Source organism: Acipenser ruthenus, chromosome 5 (genome assembly GCF_902713425.1).
Source record: "Acipenser ruthenus chromosome 5, fAciRut3.2 maternal haplotype, whole genome shotgun sequence".
NCBI lineage: Eukaryota > Metazoa > Chordata > Actinopteri > Acipenseriformes > Acipenseridae > Acipenser > Acipenser ruthenus.
Window position 1 is genome coordinate 65,294,671 of NC_081193.1, and position 22,550 is coordinate 65,317,220.

Below are 22,550 nucleotides of genomic sequence, written 5' to 3' on the forward strand. Positions count from 1 at the left end.
AAAACCGATTTAACATGACAGCACATGATGCAACGTGGCATCAACCTCATGTCTGCCACTAACTCACTAAACTCTGCCCGAGATGCCTCTCTCTCCATATCACTGATTACTGTTTGTGGAGATCGGGTCAAAGTTAGCTTCAAGGATCTTTTCGAAGTTAGTTCGTTAGTTTTTACAGAAAGTATTTATTGGTACACTTTCAAATTCGAAGGAAGTTACAAGCTCACCAGTGTGCCATCAATCAATAATATAAACAAACGTACCATTTTACTTTAAACATTTCAAATACATTTGTGTACTAATAATAACACCCCCACCCAGAAAAATGGTATTGATATTAGGTTATCACGAGTCTTTGTCACATATTGCCAAACTCACTGACCTGATATTTAGGGGTGTTTTTAAAAAAAAAATAGTTTTCGGCATCTTTAAACAGCTTGTTGAGTAGTAAAAACGCACTAGATACTTTCACCACCATGAATGTGACAGTGCGCCTCGTTCACCAGAAGCAGTTTTATTGAACAAGTATGTTTACTAAATGTAAAGCAAAACTGAGTGTGTTGATGATATATGATAAGTGTATTAATTTGGTTATCAAACAAATAATAAAAAAATCCTTGCATGTTTTTTGCAGGTGTAAAACTAAAAAAATATCCGGCAGCATATAAAATTCATGTTTTTTTTGGTTTTTTCCGCGTTACTCCGCAGCAAACTAAAAAAGGATTCCTATGATCCCAATTAAGCACATAAAAGACAAAAAAATTACAATTGCAAATAGGGAACAACATCAGAGATTATTGTGATGTCACAAATTACGCACTTGATTGGGCAGGTTGTGGGCGGGTTTTTGTAAAAAAAAATAGTTGGCAACCCTGATCAGGGGCTGAGTAGTATGTTGACGCTCATGCCTGTCTGTAAGACTGATACTCGTGTACAAGAGGCATTTTGAATTTCAAAAGGCAGTTAGAAATATCATTCCGGTTGCCTTAATTTTATCTTTAATATACCAAACTAGAGGGTAGTCGGTGGTGTGTTATGAAAGTACGCGGCTGTGAAGCGGTGAAGTCTGGTTTTACTTTATGCTGTTGTGGTGGGCTGGTGGATCACTTCTAAAGTTATACAGTGGCAGCGCATGGAAACTGCGGATTTAAAGGGACAGTCACCGCTCTGATTCCTCCACCATGGCCTGCGAAGCCAGTGAATTGAACCGAGATCAGTATTGTGAACTCTGCGGGAAGATGGATAACCTTCTCAAGTGCGGCCGTTGCAGAAACTCTTTCTATTGCAGCAAGGAGCACCAGAAACAAGACTGGAAGAAGCATAAGGTGGTTTGCAAGGAGGCCGAAAAGGGGCAGAACCTGTCACAGCCCGCACTACAGCCTGCACACCCCAAACAACATCAGCTGTGCCGAGCCGAGAAAGGGGGGGAGCCGCAGAAGCCCGTTGAACCCGAGCCCAAAAGCGCTCCCCAAAGCGCTGACGACCCCGGGCCTTTCAATTTGCCGGCAGACGGAGAAAGAATTAGAGATTCTGCCCCATCAGATGAGTCTGGTAGTATATCTAACATCAAACAACCCAGAGATGGGATTAATAACAACATTAAGACAAACGGACAGACGAAATCCCATCCCCAGATACTTGCCATGGAATATATAGTTCCGTGTATGAACAAACACGGTATCTGTGTAGTTGATAATTTTTTAGGAGAAGATAGGGGACTTTGTATTTTGGAGGAAGTTAAATCCCTATATGACACTGGCAGATTCACTGAAGGACAACTTGTCAGTCAAAAAAGTGACTCTTCCAAAGACATAAGAGGTGACAAAATAACGTGGATTGAAGGAAAGGAGCCAGGGTGTGAGAAGATTGGGTTTTTAATGAGCCGCGTGGATGATCTTGTGAGACATTGTAATGGCAAAATGGGAAACTACAAAATAAATGGCAGGACAAAAGTAAGTACAGCTTGCCTAAAGAGTAAATGCTCCGTGGTAATTATCACTAGCCATTCATGTTTACATGAAAACAATTTTAAATGTTTGAATTACAGGTTTCTGGTCACACCATGCTGTAGTACGAATACTTAACTGTGCCAAAATATAATTACATGACACACATTAAAACTATAATAGAAAACAGCTGACCTTATTAAAGTGCTTGGGCTTGTCATCAACCGATGTACGTTCACCCATTTTATTTTTATTGACTGCAATTCCAAGGGGGTGGGGACGACGACTATGTAAGAACATGGTCCCATCCCTGCAGTTGCAACTCTTGGCATGTACAGATCAAATAAGATTCAAACACAGTGGTAGCAAGCATAAGAGCAAACGTTTGAGGTTCATTAACCAAACTATTGGTAGTAGCAACTTTTTTTTTTTTTTTACCTGAAAAGTTCACACGCATTTTTGATGTGTTTGCCAAATGTTAAAGCAAAATTTGTTTTATACTTTAAGCCCAACTTGGAAAGCTGACTTGTTCCAGTTGATCAACTCTTTGCTTTACATAAAACCAGCAAATGCTGATTGAAATAGATGCTGGGTTTAACCCTTGCCAAAGTAAAATTAACATGGTCAGCTTTGCAAATTACAAAAATTCAGATGTAGTGCTAAAAATAATTGCTGCTGGAAGTTGTATGCCAACCAAAAAAGTACAGCATGTGTAAATTAGTCATGCATCTTCTGCCTTGCATTTAAAAAGAATTGTAATCATTTTGAATTGCCTGCTGCATATACAGCATGCAATTTCTCGGTGAGGCTATGTTGTAATGAAATTCTTTTAGTAGCTTCAAACCAGTATGTAGTTATATGGGGCTCTCAGAGGTTTGTTGCAGCTTTTTGTGGTGAAATGGTTTCTATGTTAGCAGAACCCTGCAGTGGGGGTCTATATACCTGACAGGATTTCTCTAACCAGCAGCCACAATGTACACAAGATTGGATGCGGTTTCTTCTCAAGGTTGTTGTTTCCCAAGTTCTTTATATTTGGTGAGTGTTGTAACTTCTGCATTTGAAAAGCAGCTTTTTCTGGTGGTTTGTGCTTGTACGCAAACCAGCCTGAATAGACAAGGTGGGGGTTCTTCTCCACACTGTTTCAGTTTAAAGAAAGGCTTGCCACCATGGGAAAGGAAATTGCGGGCAGAATTGTAACGGTATGTCATGTGGCTGGTTTAGTACATTAATGAATCATACAGTGTATGTGTGAATTTGGGCATTTTGACTTTATATTCAAAGGTGCCTTACATATTGAGTTTATAAAGCAGTGAACTGTAGAAAATTGAAGTAATGCATGTTTATGTTAAACCTGAAGTACTTCTGAGAATACAATGCTTCCCCTATATTTCAGTGTTTTTTTTCTGTGTTTGTATTAGTTTAATAATTGTCATTTATACTCAAGGATCTTTAATTACTTTGTTATTTTTGGTGGTCAGTTACATACAAAGAGAACACTTTTCTTTGTTAAATGTCATTTGCCATGTGTCTGCCCAGTTCTGAATGCTGTCTAGATTATTTTTTAATGATCTTTGCTGCTGCAACGGTGTTTGCCACTCCTCCTATTTTTGTGTCGTCTGCAAATTTAATAAGTTACTTAGATTCTGGTATATTATTATTTATTATTTATTTCTTAGCATACGCCCTTATTCAGGGCGACTTACAGCCGTAAACAAAAATAGGCCTACATTTCAGGAATCACAGTACAAGTAATAATACAATTAAGAGCAAGATAAATACAATGACTTTGGTTCTAGCAAGTACAAGTGTGACAAAATACGATTCAATAACGGAGCAGATAACAGTGTCAGTGATAGTTACATCAGGATATGATTAAATACAAAATACTACAGATTAAATAACACTTGACAGATTGCAGTACTCTAAAGTACAGGATTAAATGCAGTAAAATAGGGGGCAGATAAGAGCAAATAAAACACGTTTAAGGAAGAGTGATAGTGTCCAGAGGGAGAAAAAAAAGAGGAGTTTCTACAGGTGCTGTCTGAAGAGGTGAGTCTTGAGGAGGCGGTGAGGCAATTATTTATCGTCAGACCCCTTTTTATCCCAAGCGACTCGCGCAGGAAGTCACAGGGCAGCACGGGGTTACAATGGAAGATATTTCAAACACAGCAGTGCAGTTTACAGACAGTGCTGATAATAACAATAGAATGTCAATCATGCCACAGCGAGACTTCGCATCGAGCCTGTTTATAGGAGAACGAGAACGAGGATGATGATGATGATGATGATGATGATGATGATGATGGTGATGCAGCTGCGGAACACCGAGAATGCCGAGGGAGCCCGTGAGTTCAAAGATTTCTGAGGAACTCCATTATCTGCAGGATTTAGACCGCCTCTAGCAATCTCTAAGTGAGGCTCTACCTCGGGGGTCACATCGCAAGTGATTTGCTGTTATTATTATTTAATTTAGCAGACGCTTTTTATCCAAAGCGACTTCCAGAGACTAGGGGGGTGGTGAACTCTGCATCATCAACAACTGCTGCTGCTGCTGCAGAGTCACTTCCAATAGGAGCTTGTATGTTTGACGTCTCATCCTGAAGGACGGAGCACAAGGAGGTTCAGTGACTTGCTCAGGGTCACACACACACAGGGAGTCAGTGGCTGTTGCAGAGTCACTTCCAATAGGAGCTAGTTTGTTTGACATCTCATCCTGAAGGACGGAGCACAAGGAGGTTCAGTGACTTGCTCAGGGTCACACACACACAGGGAGTCAGTGGCTGCTGCAGAGTCACTTCCAATAGGAGCTCGTTTGTTTGACGTCTCATCCTGAAGGACGGAGCACAAGGAGGTTCAGTGACTTGCTCAGGGTCACACACACACAGCGAGTCAGTGGCTCAGCCGGGTGATTTTGAACCTCCTGGTATCAAGACCCCCCACTTTTTCTTTAACCTCTGGAGCCCCCCCCCCCCAGCCTACCTTGGGCGTCATGTCGTGGGAGATACAGAACTGCAGGTGCTGTAGGATGCCCTCCATGCTGTGGTAGGGCTGCTGCCTCGTGGTTCGGAGATACTTCTGCATGGCCCGGGCCATGGAGGCGAAGATCGCCTGGGCCGCCTCTCGGGGGTCCATGACCTCCCGCGGGTTCTTCTGATCCTCTTCCTGGAGCCGCTTGATGTGGGTGAAGGCTTCCTCTACCGCCACTACCAGCCTGGCTTTCCGTTTCCAGTATAGTAAGCAAACTTGTTAAATTTGCATATGACACAAAAATAGCAGGAGTGGCAAACACCATTACAGCAGGTCATTCAAAATGACATTTAGTAAAGTGTAAGGTACTGCACACAGGCAATAAAAATGTGCATTATAAATACCATATGGGAGGTACTGAAATTGAAGAAGGAATCTATGAAAAAGACCTAGGAGTTTTTATGTTGACACAGAAATGTCTTCATCTAGACAATGTGGGGAAGCTATAAAAAAGGCCAACAAAATGCTTGGATATATAGTGTTGAACTTAAATCAAGGGAAGTAATGTCAAAACTTTACAATGCATTAGTAAGACCTCATCTGGACTATTGTTTGTAGTTCTGGTCACCTCACTACAAAACGGATATTGCTGTTCTAGAAAGAGTGCAAAGAAGACCTATGAACCATGGATTGCCCAGCCGACCTAAGCCCTCCCTACCTGGGTGGCGCTCGGCCAATTGTACGTCGCCCCCTGGGAACCCCTGGTCACGGTCAGCAATGACATAGCCTGGATTCGAACCTGCGATCTGCAGGCTATATGGCGCATCCTGCACTCCACGCGGAGCGCCTTTACTGGATGCGCCACTCGGGAGGCCCCATGAAAATGCTTTTTAAAATTTTACTTTTGATTTGTTTTAAGAAAAATAGCACAATTGGGATAGAAAATATTTATACAAATATATGATACAATGACAACAACACTGAAGTGAAATATGTGATGTTGGTATCGAATAATAGTGCATGTAGGGGTTAAGTGTACAATTTATATGAAATATGAATTAAATATTAAGTAAACCAAAAAAGATTTTATGTCTATCTATCTATCTATCTATCTATCTATCTATCTATCTATCTATCTATCTATCTATCTATCTCTATAGCTATCTCTATATCTCTCTATATATCTATCTCTATCTATCTCTCTCTCTCTCTCTTTTTATATATCTATATCTATATCTATCTGAGATGCCAACTGCTACGATTTGGCCGTAGCAGCTGCTGTTTTGGAGGTTCTGCTATGGCGCTACGTCGAAGGGGTATAATACTACGATTTTTATTAAGTAAATAAATGATGGATACTCCCTGAACGTTTTATTGAAATATTATTTCAATATGTTTTCCTGTTTTAATTTTTTTTAATGAATTAATGGTTCATAAGTAATACTGTATTTCACTGACAGTTTTTATTGTGGCATTTTAACTGACATACTAAAAGCTCTGAGCCGGCTTGTTTAGTAATCAGTTTAGGGGTCCTTCAGAAACAGTTGCGCAAATGTCGCCTTGCTATCATTTTTTAATGCCTATCGGGTCTTTGACCCAAATCAAGCGAAGTATCTCAGCATAGCTGCATAGCTGAGAAAGAAGTGTTTCAGACCATTCTACTGTTTGAAGACAACTGTGTAGCCCAGCATGAATATCATGCTTCTTCCACGCAACTCCACTACTCCGCTCACTCCACTAGCTCCCGATCACCGCTCGCATCCAGTTCAAGACTCTTGTACTAGCCTACAGATGCCTTGACCAGACTGCACCCATCTACCTCCAGAACCTCATCTCTCCCTACACCCCCACTCAACCTCTCCGCTCCGCCTGCACTAGAAGACTGGCTCTACCTCCTCTACGCTCCCCTGCCTCCAGAGCCCGCTCCTTCTCCACCCTCGCTCCGCAGTGGTGGAATGACCTTCCTACAGATGTCAGGACTGCCCAGTCCCTGACCACCTTCCGGCGCCTCCTCAAGACTCACCTCTTCAGACAGCACCTGTAGAACTCCTTTTTTTTCCCCTCTGGACACTTATCACTTCCTTAAATGCGCTTTACTTGCTCTTATCTGCCCCCTATTTTACTGCATTTAATCCTGTACTTTAGAGTACTGTAATCTGTCAAGTGTTATTTAATCTGTAGTATTTTGTATTTAATTATATCCTGATGTAACTATCACTGACACTGTTATCTGCTGTATTATTGAATCTTATTTTGTTACACTTGTACTTGCTTGAACCAAAGTCATTGTATTTATCTTGCTCTTAATTGTATTATTACTTGTACTGTGATACTTGAAATATATTTGCTTACGATTGTAAGTCACCCTGGATAAGGGTGTCTGCTAAGAAATAAATAATAATAATAACAATAATAATAATAATAATAATAATGCTTACTACGAAATTGTCAGTGAAATGAAATGCAATGTTTACCAGTTCTGGAAAAACATGGAAATGAGATTCCCAACACTTGCTGTAATGGTTTTCTACATACAAAAATGTAATGACATTTGTCATAACCGATACTTCCTCCCCGTACGATAGTGCCTCCCGGAGGCATTGTAAGATAGGATAAACCCATCCGATCCTGCCTCCCTGTACGATAGTGCCTCCCGGAGGCATTGTAAGATAGGATAAACCCAACCGATCCTGCCTCCCTGTACGATAGTGCCTCCCGGAGGCATTGTAAGATAGGATAAACCCATCCGATCCTGCCTCCCTGTACGATAGTGCCTCCCGGAGGCATTGTAAGATAGGATAAACCCATCCGATCCTGCCTCCCTGTACGATAGTGCCTCCCGGAGGCATTGTAAGATAGGATAAACCCAACCGATCCTGCCTCCCTGTACGATAGTGCCTCCCGGAGGCATTGTAAGATAGGATAAACCCATCCGATCCTGCCTCCCTGTACGATAGTGCCTCCCGGAGGCATTGTAAGATAGGATAAACCCACCCGATCTTGCCTCCCTGTATAAGAAAGTCGGACTAAAACCAGAAGCCCTCATGTAACGTGTGTGTAACTCGACATGGAGGACAAGGAAAAGGTCTCTCAGAGAAAATTAAAGGTAGTCCATTTTTATTTATTTATTAAAGAAAAAAATACCCTTCTAACTGAATGTACATTTTAAAAAATGTAAAAGCAGCACAGATCTAAAGATCAGTCTCTTAATTTGCCTGAGAAACACTACAATACTGCCTCCCCTAATCTTCCGCTGTGCGCATGTCTTCCGGCCCTCCAGAAAGGCATCAAATGTACAACATGTTGTATCAGATTAATATGTAAACAAACAAACAAACCAAAATGTAAAATAGCTGCAAACTGTACCACAGCAGAAGCAACAGATGCACACGAAGAGACAGTCTTTCAACTTCAAACATTATTTTTTTAAAAGTTTTTGTTTGCTGTCCTGTAGAAACCCCACCAAATGTTATGTAAAATCAACTTCTTTGTTTATAGTTGTATATGCTGTGAAGCTTATCGATTTACAGGATTAAAACATGAACCTGATGTTGTGAAAACCATAATAAAGAAATACATATTTACATTCATTTCCTATTTCTATAGACAGACTAATTTTATGTTTATGTAGGCACTGCATATAAAAAAAAGTTGAATTTTCATCCCTGTGACTTCACACACCATTTTCCCCATCCTCTGTGATTTTGAACAAATTTACAGTGACTGCTCCGTGATTTTTAGTACAGATTTACGTGACAAAATCCCAGCCTTATAAGTTATTAAAATAGGAATTACAAATCAAACAAAAAATGTCACTCTCCTCCATCTAAAAGATTGAGGTTGTGCTTGTCAGAAATGGTCATTCATTAAAAGAAGTGGTGTGTCTCAATCTCACGTCCACTGTGAATACTGCCGGACAGACTTCTCTGTGAAACATGGTGGGTATGGTCATGACTGTATCACTCACATAGGTATGAAGAAACACCAGCAATAAGCAAAATCTGTCACAACCATTACTGTGTTTGTGCAAATGGATTTTGAGGTTTAACTTGCTTTAAATAATTAATTATTGGATACTACACTGCATTTTGTGTTTTGATAGTTGTAGAGTAGTAAAAATGTAAATAAAAAAACATTGTTAAATGCTTCTTGAGTGTTGTTATTTTGATAGCTGTTTTTATAAAGTTTAGAGGTTGAATATTTGTCCAGATGTGATATCACTTATGAGATCCTAAAACACTCTCTTCATTACTAATATTTAAATCCAGAATAAATAGAATTCCAAATAAAAATATTAAAAAAAATCAATAAATAATAATAATCACAGACTAAGTGTTGAAGTATTTGTATGAGCCTAAGAACCTTTTAATTTCTAGGGGCTAGGGCCTTAAAAAATATTTCTGCTACTATATGCTACTATATTTCCGCTACTATTTTCTACTTTAAGTTGGCATCTCTCTCTCTCTCTCTCTCTCTCTCTCTCTCTCTCTCTCTCTCTCTCTCTCTCTCTCTCTCTCTCTCTCTCTCTCTCTCTCATATAGATAGATACATACATACACACACTCACACGCTTATTGTGGTAAAAATGACCTGCAGTCACTTATGACTGGGTCATTCCATTTCTCTCAAGTAAAGTTGCTGGCTTGTGCCAGATTAAAACAAATATATATATATATATATATATATATATATATATATATATACACAGAATGTTATCATTGAGAATTGGAATGATCCAAAGTTTCAATTCTAGTTGTTAAGTACTGATACTACCAATTTACATTATTTTGATGTAATATTAATTGTGCAGAGATGAGGCTTTCCAATAGCCTGTTTGTTTTGATGGCTATTACAATTTTACACACCAAAGCAGCATAAAACATGGTGCGGGTCATCCCAGTAACTTTATAAAACATGGTGGCCTTTGCTGAGAAACTGTAATGGTGTTTTACAGAAATGAACAAAGTACAGTAAGTCTTCCGTTTTGACTATGCAGCTGGAGGGAAGGGTGGCCTGGGGGGGGGCACATTGTAAAGATACTGGAAAGGAATTAAACGTAGATATTTTCCCACAGACTAACACAGCCAGCTACTGGTGGTGACTGAACTGTCGCTGTCAGGCCAACAAGGAGAGCACAGTCGGTCCTGCCTCTAGACCGACGTGCAAAATGTGTGTGAGGAGGATGTGAACCTTGACCATTTTCTGATGTATTATTAGCTATCTGCATAAATAAATATGTAGCAAGCTGTTGCTGCTTTAGGTTTTGTAGCGGCTGCATACTGATTGATAATTATCACAGCACAGAAGCCTTCTTCCTGAACCTACATTAGCCTTTGTCACCTTTCTCTTTACTCCAAGCCATGTGAGAGGAAACTGCTTCCTTGTGCGGCAAGGAAGGAAATATAATTGCACCGGCACAAAGGAGATGAAGCAGAGCAGGAAACTGAACACCTCTTCTACTCCAAATAGTCATTAGCCACTGCTGGCACAGTGTTACTGCCAGTAAGGGTCCTGCATATCATTTGCAGTTCCTGTTTCAGAATAGGTGCAAAGTTCACTCGACAAACATTCAGCAGTTTAAATTGTGTGGGGCAGGTTTCATTGTAGGTTTCACAGATGTAGAGCATGCTGAAACTGACTGGTATGATCCGTCAAAACCATTACACGATTATGGTACTGTTTATGATGAAATTCTATTATCACAAGATATTATTAACACATGTGTTAAATTATGCTGGAATAAATTAACATGTTTTAGTAATAGCATCTGTTGTAAACCTTGACTCGCTATCTACCATTCTTTTGTTTGTTTCCGGTTAGTAGATTATGTCATAGTTGTAAATGTAAAAATGATAAGCCAATTTATCTCTCACTAGGGTGACCGGTTTTCCATCAAAAGTCCCGGTGTCTTGACATTTTGCTCAAAATCTTCAAAAAGTCCCGGTTTTTCAGCCACTTCATGTAGCGCAACACACTCTAAATACCTTCTGACAAAATAAGGTAAACAACCACTTTTAGTTTATGGCACCTGCAGGGAAAACTAAATTAAATAAACAAATAAAATAAAATGGTACTAGGCAGGGTAATCAAGAATATTATTTTTATAAAGTGTTTAACACAGGCGTACGTGCTTATTCCTCAGTGTGCCATGTGTTTTCATTTAGTATATGTTCAATATGAATCTACAATTTTGTGTAATAGTCATTTTGTAGCTGTTCAGTTCTGCCGGGATTTAGCCCAGAAAGAGCAGCGAGAGGTTGCAAGCATCCGAATCCACCAGGTTAAACCACATCAACAACGCCAATAAATACAGCCTGATGTAGTGAGTAAAAAAGAAAGAAATGCAAAAACGTAAATGTATTTAAATATTTAATTTGTTGTTGTTATTATTGTTGAACTCAGTATAAAAGTACGCAATACATATAACACCATATGGTTATTTAAACTAATTAGCCACAAATTATACACCCAGGAGTGTACTGAAATTAGCTAGCTGCTTGAAAAAAAGGTAATACTAAGAGTGAGAGGATGGCTATTTAAATAACCATTAAAATAGCCTATATGTAAATGGTTAAATTAGTCTTACCAATTCTTTAACAATGTGTGCCGGTTTTGAGCTTTGAAAATCTGGTCACCCTATCTATCACCCTACATAAAACTTTGCATTTGGCATTGGTCAATTCATGTACAATAACCTAAAAAAATCACTTTGATCCCAACAATGAAGAATTACATCTAAAGGTTCTTGACACAGGGTTCAGACAGCGACCAAGTCAAGTGTTTTGTAAGCTGTAAGGCAAGCACAATGTTGGACCTGTCTTGAGTATGCAGATATATGGCCCCAAGGCCGCTAAACTTAAGTCAAGGCCAAAGTCTAGGATGTTGTGTAATTTTGCTTGGATTCATACATGCATACATAAATTATTAGCCTCAGGAATAACACAGTAACTTAATAATAACTTTATTTATTGAGAGAATTCTTTTTTTTTTTTTTTTTTTTTTTTTTGTCAACTAGCAGCCTTGATTCGATTGCGAATCCTTGGGACCTCTTGTTGGATTTTAATAGTGTAATGTTGGAGTTTGAATGTGGTGAAGAAATACATCTTGTATGAATAATTCAGCTGGATAATTCAGCTCAACACGTTGTTCACATTGTTTCCAACTCAATTTGCCTCACTTCCTAGTTTGTCAATAATGCTTATTGAATACAAGACCATTCAGTAACTTTATACAAACAATTGGACGGCAAACACTAATACACTACTGCAAAGCAAGCTTAATGCTAACAGGAGAGCTGAACCAATTGACTTTATTATCCTTTTAACAGTTAGCAATTTTCATATTATTCTTTTATTAATTGTAATACTGATGTGTTTTTAATTTTGAATATTTTATATGAATTATTCATTTTGAAAATATACATGTTAACCTAACTTTTGAATACTTACTGGTCCTGAATGTATTGGTCCTAAACAATAACAACAACAATCTTACAATAGCAGATATTATTCTACACTGTTTAACATAAACGAAACTCAGAAATCTCATTCCCACGTCTATCATACAAAATGCCGAGGCGCTGTGTTGCATTTATGGATCAACTGAAAAAACAAAAACTAAAAAATCTTTATCATAAGATGGACAAATAATGATGATAAACGCTGTAATACACTGTAGAATAGTATTTCCCACCGTCTTGGTTTCGTTGTGGTATAAGGACATTTAAATAAAGGGAGAACAGCAATTTAACAATATTCAAGTTAGTTACATTAAAAAAAATAAAAAAAAGAACCACTTGTAAGTATCGTAAACATTTCTAAACTGTTGATCTGAAAAAAATTATCAAGTATTGCACGTTGTTTTTGCAAAATATGCAAGGCTTTTGACTATCTTTTCTGAGATAGCATTATTACGCACTGTAGAAATCTGAAATCCTTTGTTGGGTAGAGGAGTTTGGGGGTGAGTATTTGTGTTGTGATTTTTGTATTGTTGCTAATGCCCAGCCTACAAGGTATTTATTCTTTTGTTTGAACATTTTATTTTGGCCCTCGTGCCAGTTTATTTTGTTCCTGTTTTTGTGTTTGTTTTGTTAAGTAAATGTGCGCACCAGCACTTAAACTGCAGCTTTCTGTCTCGGGGTCTTTTTCTGTCTCGGGGTCTCTTTCCTGCCCTTAATAGCCTGGGCTACCCTGTCATAGGCACCTACAGCAATTGCTGCATGGTTGCTGTTAATTTTGAGTCCTGCATATTGTGCCTTGCACATCAAGTTCAAAATGGTGGTACAAGTGATGCATTGATTTTTTACTATCCTAAATAATTTCTATTAAGTAAGTTGTTGTGCTAAAAATGACCACGACCAGTGATAGTAGAGTTTTAACTGTAGCAAGACCGCATAAGTAAGGCTATATAGCCCGTGTTAGCTGTAACCAAGCAGAGCTTTATTTCATAAAACCCTCCAGGACTACAAGGACATCAAAAGAAGATAACAATAGTGTATACTTTCATACAAATGCAGAAGACGAGACAAGAGTAATAGCAACATATCTTCCATCATTCATGAAACTACTTGAAAACCTCCATCCTTGTTTTGCATGACGAGTATTATTACGCATATGATTTACGCACAACATTTTCGGATGATGGAAGATAAATGACAGAATGGACCCAGTGTGTAATGGCCTGCCTGTACAAGCTTGTCTAGCATTATGTATTTTTCTTCTTGCATTATTTATTTCCCGTCGGTATTGCAGACTACAAAGACCAAAACGCTCCTCTTTAAAATCAGTATTTCTTACCTTTTTATAGTTTGTCCATTCCCAAAGTAAGTGATAATAGAAATATCTGCCAATAATTGTTATAACCATAGTTTAGAAACTATAGAGCTTGCAGACCACACTGTAGTGTTTACCTAAATATTTTCCCTTTGCTTTATAATATAATGAAAACTATGTGGGCCTAATAAATAATATAACACTACAGGGCTAGATTCTCCAAAGCTATTTAGTCCAAAACGCACCCAATAAAGTCACCAAACAGAAATAAACACCAAACATTACTGAGCTTGCATAAGAGAAATGTATACCTATCGCACACAATTATGAAAATTAAGGTCCTTGGTATATTGATTATGAATTGTTAGTATAACATGATTAAACAATAAAATACAAAAAATATGTTATAACCATTTCTAGGCTAGATATTCACACTTCATCAACTATATGCAATATTGTGTGTGTGGAATATCAGAATTTAAATTAAAATAATATTAATACAATCTAATGAATTACAGTAAGTGATGTCCTACCTAATAACATTCCTATAATAGTGTTTTCTTATATCATCAGGTCTATATACTCGGATAGTGGCATTAAAGAAAGTCAGTCTATATAGAGATGCTAGTATATTTTTATACATCCATTTTAAACACATAAAATGTTTAAGCACAGCTGTTGAATGATTAATGTTTAGTTTATTTAGAAGAAAATATGTGTTTCCAGTATTCAGCATTAGTGTCAGTGAAATGAGATGTTAATATTATTCTGTTTTCTTTTTTTTAAAATACACTGTGCTATTGCATTCTAAATATGTAATGTATTTAAATGTTAACATCCAGTGAAATGTGGTCAGTAATATTTTCTGGCAAATGCAATGATAATTAAAATAACATATTATAATGGTTAATCTTACAGCATCTCTTAGTGTGAGTGACACATCAAACAACCAGAAAAGAGAGAATTTGAGACTGGGTTTTTTGTTGTTCTGAAAAGGTTTTTATTTATTAATGTATTTCTTTTATGTTGGGTCTGCAGTCACACTGTTGAAGAATACCACAGTATTTTCACATAGGTTTGGAAAAGCATGGGCACTGTTGTAAGTAAACCTGTGAGTTTGGGTGAAGAGACATGTAAACTCTAGTAGATTGGGAACAACATTTGAACAGCAAAAATGACTTGTTAATATGTGTATTTTACAGAATGTTAAAATGACTATATTAAAAGTATGTAAAGTAAGCCAGTTACAGACAAGTACATCTGAAATAAATAACACCTGATGAACAGAATAGTGTTTCTCTCCTTTTGTTCAAAGTTTAATTTGACGGTGTACTTGGTTTATTTTACTTGAGAGACTTATTTACTCTAATAAGGTACTTAATGTTGAATGCATTTGTTCAGCTAATTCAAAATGGAAGAGTATATGACTGTTTGAAATTTAACACTAATCAAACAATAAAAAAAAAATTAAAAAAAACATGCTTGTCCCAGCACTAAAATAGATCATTTACAGCCAGGTAGTGAACATTCATAACTAAATAGTCATGAATTCAGAGAAGAAATTCAAATCGAGTAAACGTATGTCAGAATCTATGTCATTCTCAAATTTAAAATATGAAAAATAGATTATCTTCTTAACTTAAGAACACAATTAAGTCCTGTGCAATAGAAATATAACCTAATAATCAAAACAATGTTCTTCTTTGGATCAAATAAGTAGCTTTTTAAGCACAACAAAAGTGAAAGCAAAGTGAAGAGACATGAAGCTTTTTAGCCAATTTTTTTTTTTTTTTTTTTAAACTACGAGTCAGAAGCCCCCTTAGCACGTCTGTGTGCTACAGTCAGTTCTGCTGGGTTCCTTTTTTTTAGCTGGTCTGCATCTGTTTGTTGGGTAACAGATGACTAAAGCCAGTGTTCTTTGTGCCTATTATTGCCATTTTTTTATTATTTTGTCAGTCGTTCGTAAACACGTTTTATTTGGTTATTTAACACATGATTAAAAATAGTGTTAGGTTGCTCCCTGTAATTGTGAAATTTAAAAAAAAAATTAATTGGGTTAGATACTCAAACTGGTACTGCAACCAGTCTTGGGTCATGGAACTCCCTTTGTTTATTGAAATGACCAGGTGCCAGGAATCGGGTGTCTGCTAAATCTGCTCTGAACTGATCGCACTTATCATAGTATGAATGTCTCCCCTGAGCCTGTGTAATTGATAGTAAAATAGTGCTGTTGGATTATTATATTGCACTAAAATAGTGTTTGCGGAAATACTTTGATCTGGGCTTACTTAACATGTTATCATAATTGTTATGAATGCCTTCAGTAGTACAGGACAAGGTAATGAAAAGGTAGTGGAATAATGTTTAGCTGTATGAAAGATTTAACAGGTAACCCAGTGACCAAGTAGTGTACTGTTTCCATTGTTCTTAATCAACGATAAAAACCAGGTCATTGCTTTAAACAGTTACTTCCTTTTGTCCTTTTTTTTTTTTTTTTTTAGCTCGAGACATTTGCTCGAGAAATGTCTTGTGTAAAATGCATTTTTGGGTTTCCATTCGCTCAGTTTATTTTACTCGAGTAAACTGGGCTTTTCACCTGACGTCATGCAAATGAATGGGAAAGGTGGGAGTTGATATGTAAATTAGCTATGCGTAAAGTACTTGTGTTGTTCTTGAAGGTTACTAGTGAAATTGTGTGAAAGTGTGTTTTCCATGCAGAGAACTGGTGCACAAGTGAATCTAAACGGCTGTAATAAAGCAAAATACCTTGTGCCTGGTTGGTTAATAATGTGACGGAGGCTTTATATATATATAAAATATATTTCCCCTTCATTCAGGCAATACAGCATATAGGGGATCAGGTGATGCTGCGTATACTCCCCTGGCTTAGAAACCACACCCGTACGGACGGCTTACAGCTGCTGAGGAAGCATTCAACACCACGCTTGTGCAAATACGGGTAGTGGGCACGTGAAAGGGAGGTGGCAGATACTGATGAAATGGACTGAAGTGCAGCATTAGTTTGTTCCCAAAGTTGCCACTGCCTGCTGTATCCTGCACAAACTCCCGTCAATACCAAAATGAGGTGTTCAGGAATCAGTGGCTGCATGTTTATGCAAATTCCAGACACAGCAATAAACAATAATAAAAAAAAAAGTCGCCCGCATTATCATTAAGGTGAACTACTCCACTGCTAACCATAAAATCGCCCATCAGCCACTACTTTCTGCTGTCTTGGAATCCACAGTAACAACTGACCTGATCCCTTGCAATATTTATAGTTAAGGATAAACACGCTCAGTAACATTTACACGTGAAATGCGGGTTTCCATTCGAAACTGACCGTGGATTTTCCTGTGTGTTTTGTCATTTTACGTGAGTATATTAGACTTACCCTCTCCCTCTCTTTGGCCGTTTTTTTCGGCCACAAACCTGATTTACACGAGTAATTCTCCCAAACGTGCACGCGCATAGCCATTTCACGTGTAAATTGACCCGCATGGAAACCCCATGAATGACAATAATGGAGAGTAGTGCTATGGGTATACCTATGCCACCTCCTGTACAGCATACTGTTAGGCACCTAGGCTTGAAAGATGATTTTGTATAATTCCACCTTTTATTCAGTCTAGAAACCAGGAGGTAACTGCAGAATTTGTATTGCTCAAAATAAGTCATTGGTCAGGGCTTGAATTTCACCGTAGGATTGTGGGAATATTTCATTTTCCAAGTTGTTCCCGCATATCTGCAACTGTCAGTGCAGGAAAATCCCCCAGAAATGCTGAAATGCTGCAACAATCTCTAAACAAGTGGGTGCCAGTAACGAAAGTACTATGAGCTGCATTATGAGTAGTTCTGGTTACAAATAAATAAATAAATAAAAGTAGTGCTGGATATTTTAAGTGCCGCAAGACTTTATTCTCTCGTACGTGATTCTCGGCCGCTATCTTTAAGCATTATAGAAACTCAGTACGCTGCAGTATAAGTAATCAGTTTTAAAAAAAAATGCAATATTAAGTCTATCTAGGTGTTTTTCAAGTGGTGACTTTCGCTTTAACTCTTAAAACTCAACCCCATTCATTTTGGGGCACCAGCTCCCCGAAGGTTACGCACATATTACTCAGGCACAGTAAAACGCAGCTTGTTCATAGCTTGTTTAAAAGTACAGACTCTGGGCTTTCCAAAGACGTATTTGGTGTATGTATGCGGTACTCCTAGCCGGAACTACGACTGCCTGAAGTTAAGCCTCTCATCATGTGACGGAGTTCATAGCTTAGGTTTCGTTCTGAGTCTATTGCTCTGTCAATGTAGCAGCTAGACTGAAAGGGGTGGTATCGTTGTAAAGCTTAGAAGCTCAGCTCCCCCCCCCCCCCCCATCTTCATTTCATATTGAGGTTCAATGGTGCATTGTTTTTTTGTTTTTTTGTTTTTTAGCCATCTATGACCAAACATTTTGGACATTTTGTGGCCTTTCATTTGATAAGTTAAATGCATACAGTACAAACTATCCAGTAGTTAAACATACATAAATGAAAACAGTGAAAAACAGGCAGAAATAGGGCTGACTGCAAAGAGTTAATAAAAAAAGAAATGGAGTGCTGGTTTAAAGGAAAAGCACCTTTTTTTTCTGCTGCATGCATGTAAACTTCACGTCAGGCAATGGCAAAAGCAATGGAGAGTGCTCTGTCTCACAGTGATGAACAGCTGTTAGGTCTCCTGAAAGCAGCTTATTTTAAAGCGACACCAATGTGAATGATGATGCAGTAAAATTTATATAGTTTTTTTATATACAAAAGCGACTTTTTTTTTTTTTTTGCCATTTCCCCCCTAAAATTTTGGAATCCCCCCATTGGCTGCAGCATAGGGGGGAAATCTCCCCAGCACACAAAAATGAAATTCAAGCCCTGTCGGTACAGATTTGCATTTATGTAAGTTACTGTACGTTGGTAAGAGATACCGATTTGTAGATTCTGACAGGAATACAACTGAATGGCCTGACCCCCCACTATTATTTTCAATGGAGCGTGACACTTCCTGCTTTAATTGAGGCAATAAGGGATTTATTGAAAATAATGGGGTCTGGAGGTTCTGGGATTCATTTATGAACTGTAGTAAAGTTTAAATATTGTTAATTAATGTTATAAACTGTATTAATGAATGTTCCTGGAAACAAAAAAGCAGCAAAGACAACTTGCACAATAAATACATTATTTGAAAATAATGGAGTTATATATTTTTATTCCATCACAAAAAAAAATGCTGTAGCGGTTTAGAAACATGAATGTGTGGTTTGAATATAAATCCATGCAAAGTTGGATAACATTTTAGACTGAAAAGAGTTAATCAAATTATCTCATTGAATCTCATTGAAAAGATGACGTACAAAATAGCAGCAAAGCATGTGTTTACAAATTGAACATACAAGACATAATAATGGAAATGATTTATAAACACATTTTACTGCTTATTTTCATTGTTTTAGGACATACTTCAGATGCACACAAATATTTATTTTTTCAAAATAAACATTATAGTATAATATATACAGTAGACATACGGCATACTGTAGGTCAAAATTATAAAATGCATTTAGAATCAGTTGAATAAGATTTATGTTAAATTAATAAACGGTTGATTTATAGTGGTGAGTTACATAGTTACTCAATTATCAAACCAAAGCAGAGTCAACCATAAAACTGAAGTGAGACAGTGAGTGATAAAAATACAAGAACGCTGGAGAAAGGAAAATACTGTAAATATTTTTGAAAGGTAAATTTGCAGGAAATATTTATAGACGAGATGTGTTAAAAAATATTTATAAAGTATTCGTCTAACCCTTAAGACTAACAGCCTTTTTTTTAAATGTTCATATTCCACATGCATTCAACGTTTTTGTCCAAGAGTAGACTTTTTGCATGTTTCACATTTTCAAAATCTCTTTTGCTAAATTGCAAAATGTGTAAAAGAACAAACAAGTTTTAAAATGTAAGAACTAATCTAATTAATTATTCTCTTTTTGCTAACTGAAGTTGCATACTTTTTCTATTAGGAAGAGATTGCAATCCACTTTTTCCTTATTCAGAAGAATTCTACACAAACCTAAAGCTGCCAATTTTATTCAGTTGTGGCAGAAATAATTTCCACTTGCACAACTGATAATTCATTGACTGTTTTAAGACCTTAAGAATGTACAGTACTTATCTCTGTTTGCACACCCACATTGCTGCAAATTCTAGTTCATGCTGAGCACACCAGAGTCCTTGCTTTATCACGTATGTCTGATAAAAGAAGGAATGTGTTTGCCGACAGTAAACTGTGGAACAGACTGTTCTAAGTCAAACAAAATGCATTAATTTTCAGCTACAGTATATATAAAAAGCATTGAAAAAACCTTGCGTGATTGGAAGAGCAGCCATTTGGTTGATGAGTTGCTTCTGGGAGTTTTGCAAGAACTCAATATTCCAGATGCTTCGTGTTTTGGCTCTTCTGCTCCATAACCAATCGTGGCTTTTACACACATGTTTTCAGTGTCTCTCGGTTCTTTTTTATTTCTTTTTTGACCCCTAGTAGGAATCTGGGATGTTGAAGCACAGCATTGAAATAACTTCAAGGAATGATCTGTACATTTTGTTAATTAATGACTTAGAATAAAATATCATTAGAAAAAATCTAATAAGCCTTTGTTTTTTATATGGGAAACAATTGAGACCTACAGATTGCTGGCGGTATTTTGATACTGTATCTCCTTTAAGAACTTTAGATGTGTATTTGTTAATTATTTAAAGGCATTTCAGCCCCTCAGGACCGAAGTGGGCCATCTCCCATTTTTGGAAAACATGAGATATGAATGTGATACAGTATGGAATGCAATCGGTTTGATATGTCCAACACAGGTTCAAACTTTCTATGAAATAGGCTTTGAAATACAGAGCACAGATAATAAAGTTGTTTTCAAATCAGATTTAACTGTGACTGGTACTGTATTATACAGTAAATCCCCTTTACTATATGTATGCATGTATACTGTAGCATTTGTATACTCCTATATTTTAAAAGTCCTGATGACTTAATCCTACTAAAGTAGTACTCTACCTGATGGATCACTCTACTAAGTTCAATAAAGACCCATGCCACCACTATATAGGTGTACTGTATGTTTAAGATTCAATGGTCCACTCTGTTTCTGAGGTTGTCATAAATACAGTATAGTAATCTGTGCATACATTTGTTTCAAGTTCTATTAGTTCACTGCCTATCCTTTCTATAGTATCCTGCAAACTGAGGGAGCCTTGGCCTGAAGGAATCGAACAGTTAATTTCAAATACTCTGTACTATTGATGTTGATAAAGATTAGTAGCTAGATGTTTATCTGGATTAAAATGTATGAGCTACTGGCCGAGATCAGTCTTTTACAGATTTTACGGAGCACAGATCCTACTAACCCAAATAGGCTAATGTATATTTCTTCTGTTATTCCCCATTGCCAAATCGAAAGACTGATTTGGTTGAAGTCAGAGTAGAAACAATACTGTGCATAACTGACTTTTTAAAAGGGATTTGCGACAATTCACAATCGTAATCACCTTGCATATAAAAAATTGTTTCATAAAACTTTCGCAGGACTGCAACATCGCCGATTTTCAACAGAAAGCAAACGTACAAAGCGTTTTTAATGCGCAAAACCAGCTCATATATATATATATATATATATATATATATATATATATATAATATATATATATATATATATATATATATATATATATATATACACACACACACACTGTATTACTTCAATTTTGCGCCGCAGCGTTTAATTTAAATTGATCAAAATGACTGCGGCCCTTAAACTATGGCGGCGATTATACAAGCGCGGCCTTTATTAATAATACTATGCTTTACAAACGCTGCAATATTTTATTAAATGATTTATGGCATTTTAGAAGCAACGCCATGAGAGGCTCCGATCTGCAGCACTATATTCTTGTGTGTTTTTGGGGCTTGAATACAGTACATTTACTGACAGCTGTTAGGTGGGAGTTGGGAGGTCAGGGGAGTACTGTATCAGCGAATCAGGAGTTTGTATTGGTTGATATGGGGCTGGACAAGAGGAAAGAGAATGGTAGTTGGGTGTGATGCAGTTGTTTTTCTAACGAAAAATATTACCTCCTGAATATTGGTTCGATTTCTGTTAACTAAAATATATCCTAAAATATATCGGTTATTTTTATCGGTTATCGGTTATTTTTTTTCTCACTGTAATTTACCTGCTTGTTTGTAATTTCTCTGTAAGAGAAACAGAAACTAAGTCTTCTTGTAGCGATCTCGGTTCCCGCAGGCAGGCGCATCACACAGGGCGAGGCAATCCACACACAGGCGGAGGGCGGGCGTGAACCCGGGACCTCTCGCACTGCAGCACAGCGCCGATACCGCTGTACAAAAGAGCCAGCTCCTTTGCAAGGAGCGTATATCGGGCTTATGTCTTTGTGTGTGATTACGTCACCTACCAGCCCTGCTGCTGCCCCGTGCACGCTACACTCTCCCTTGCCAGCCTCAAGTCCCCCCTGGACTTGCTAACCAGGCTACAGTCCGACGAGTGCGTGCCGGGGTATCTGCGTCCACTTCTGACACTAATGTAGCGATCTTGGTTCCCGCAGGCAGGCGCATCACACAGGGCAAGGCAATCCACACACAGGCGGAGGGCTGTACAAAAGAGCCGGCTCCTTTGCAAGGAGTGTATATCGGGCTTATGTCTTTGTGTGTGATTACGTCACCTACCAGCCCTGCTGCTGCCTTCCCCCACTACATTCTCATAGATAGTAAGCAAGTTTTTTTGTTATATATTGTACAGGACTGAGTAAAATTC

At 37.7% G+C, this 22,550-nt stretch overlaps 1 protein-coding gene across 2 annotated transcripts in view; it reads left to right on the plus strand.

The window, feature by feature from the left end:
- The first annotated feature begins 839 nt into the window (after positions 1-839).
- Positions 840-22,550, plus strand: part of LOC117402530 (egl nine homolog 1-like) — a 62,007-nt gene continuing 40,296 nt past the window's right edge. The window contains exon 1 of one of the 2 annotated variants that reach the window (XR_009328725.1): positions 840-1,952. Coding sequence is in view for 1 of the 2 variants with exons in the window: in XM_034003768.3 (XP_033859659.3) it covers positions 1,182-1,952 (771 nt within the window). In the remaining variant the exon portion in view is untranslated. The remainder of the gene's footprint in view (positions 1,953-22,550) is intronic. The other variant, XM_034003768.3, reaches the window with a different exon arrangement.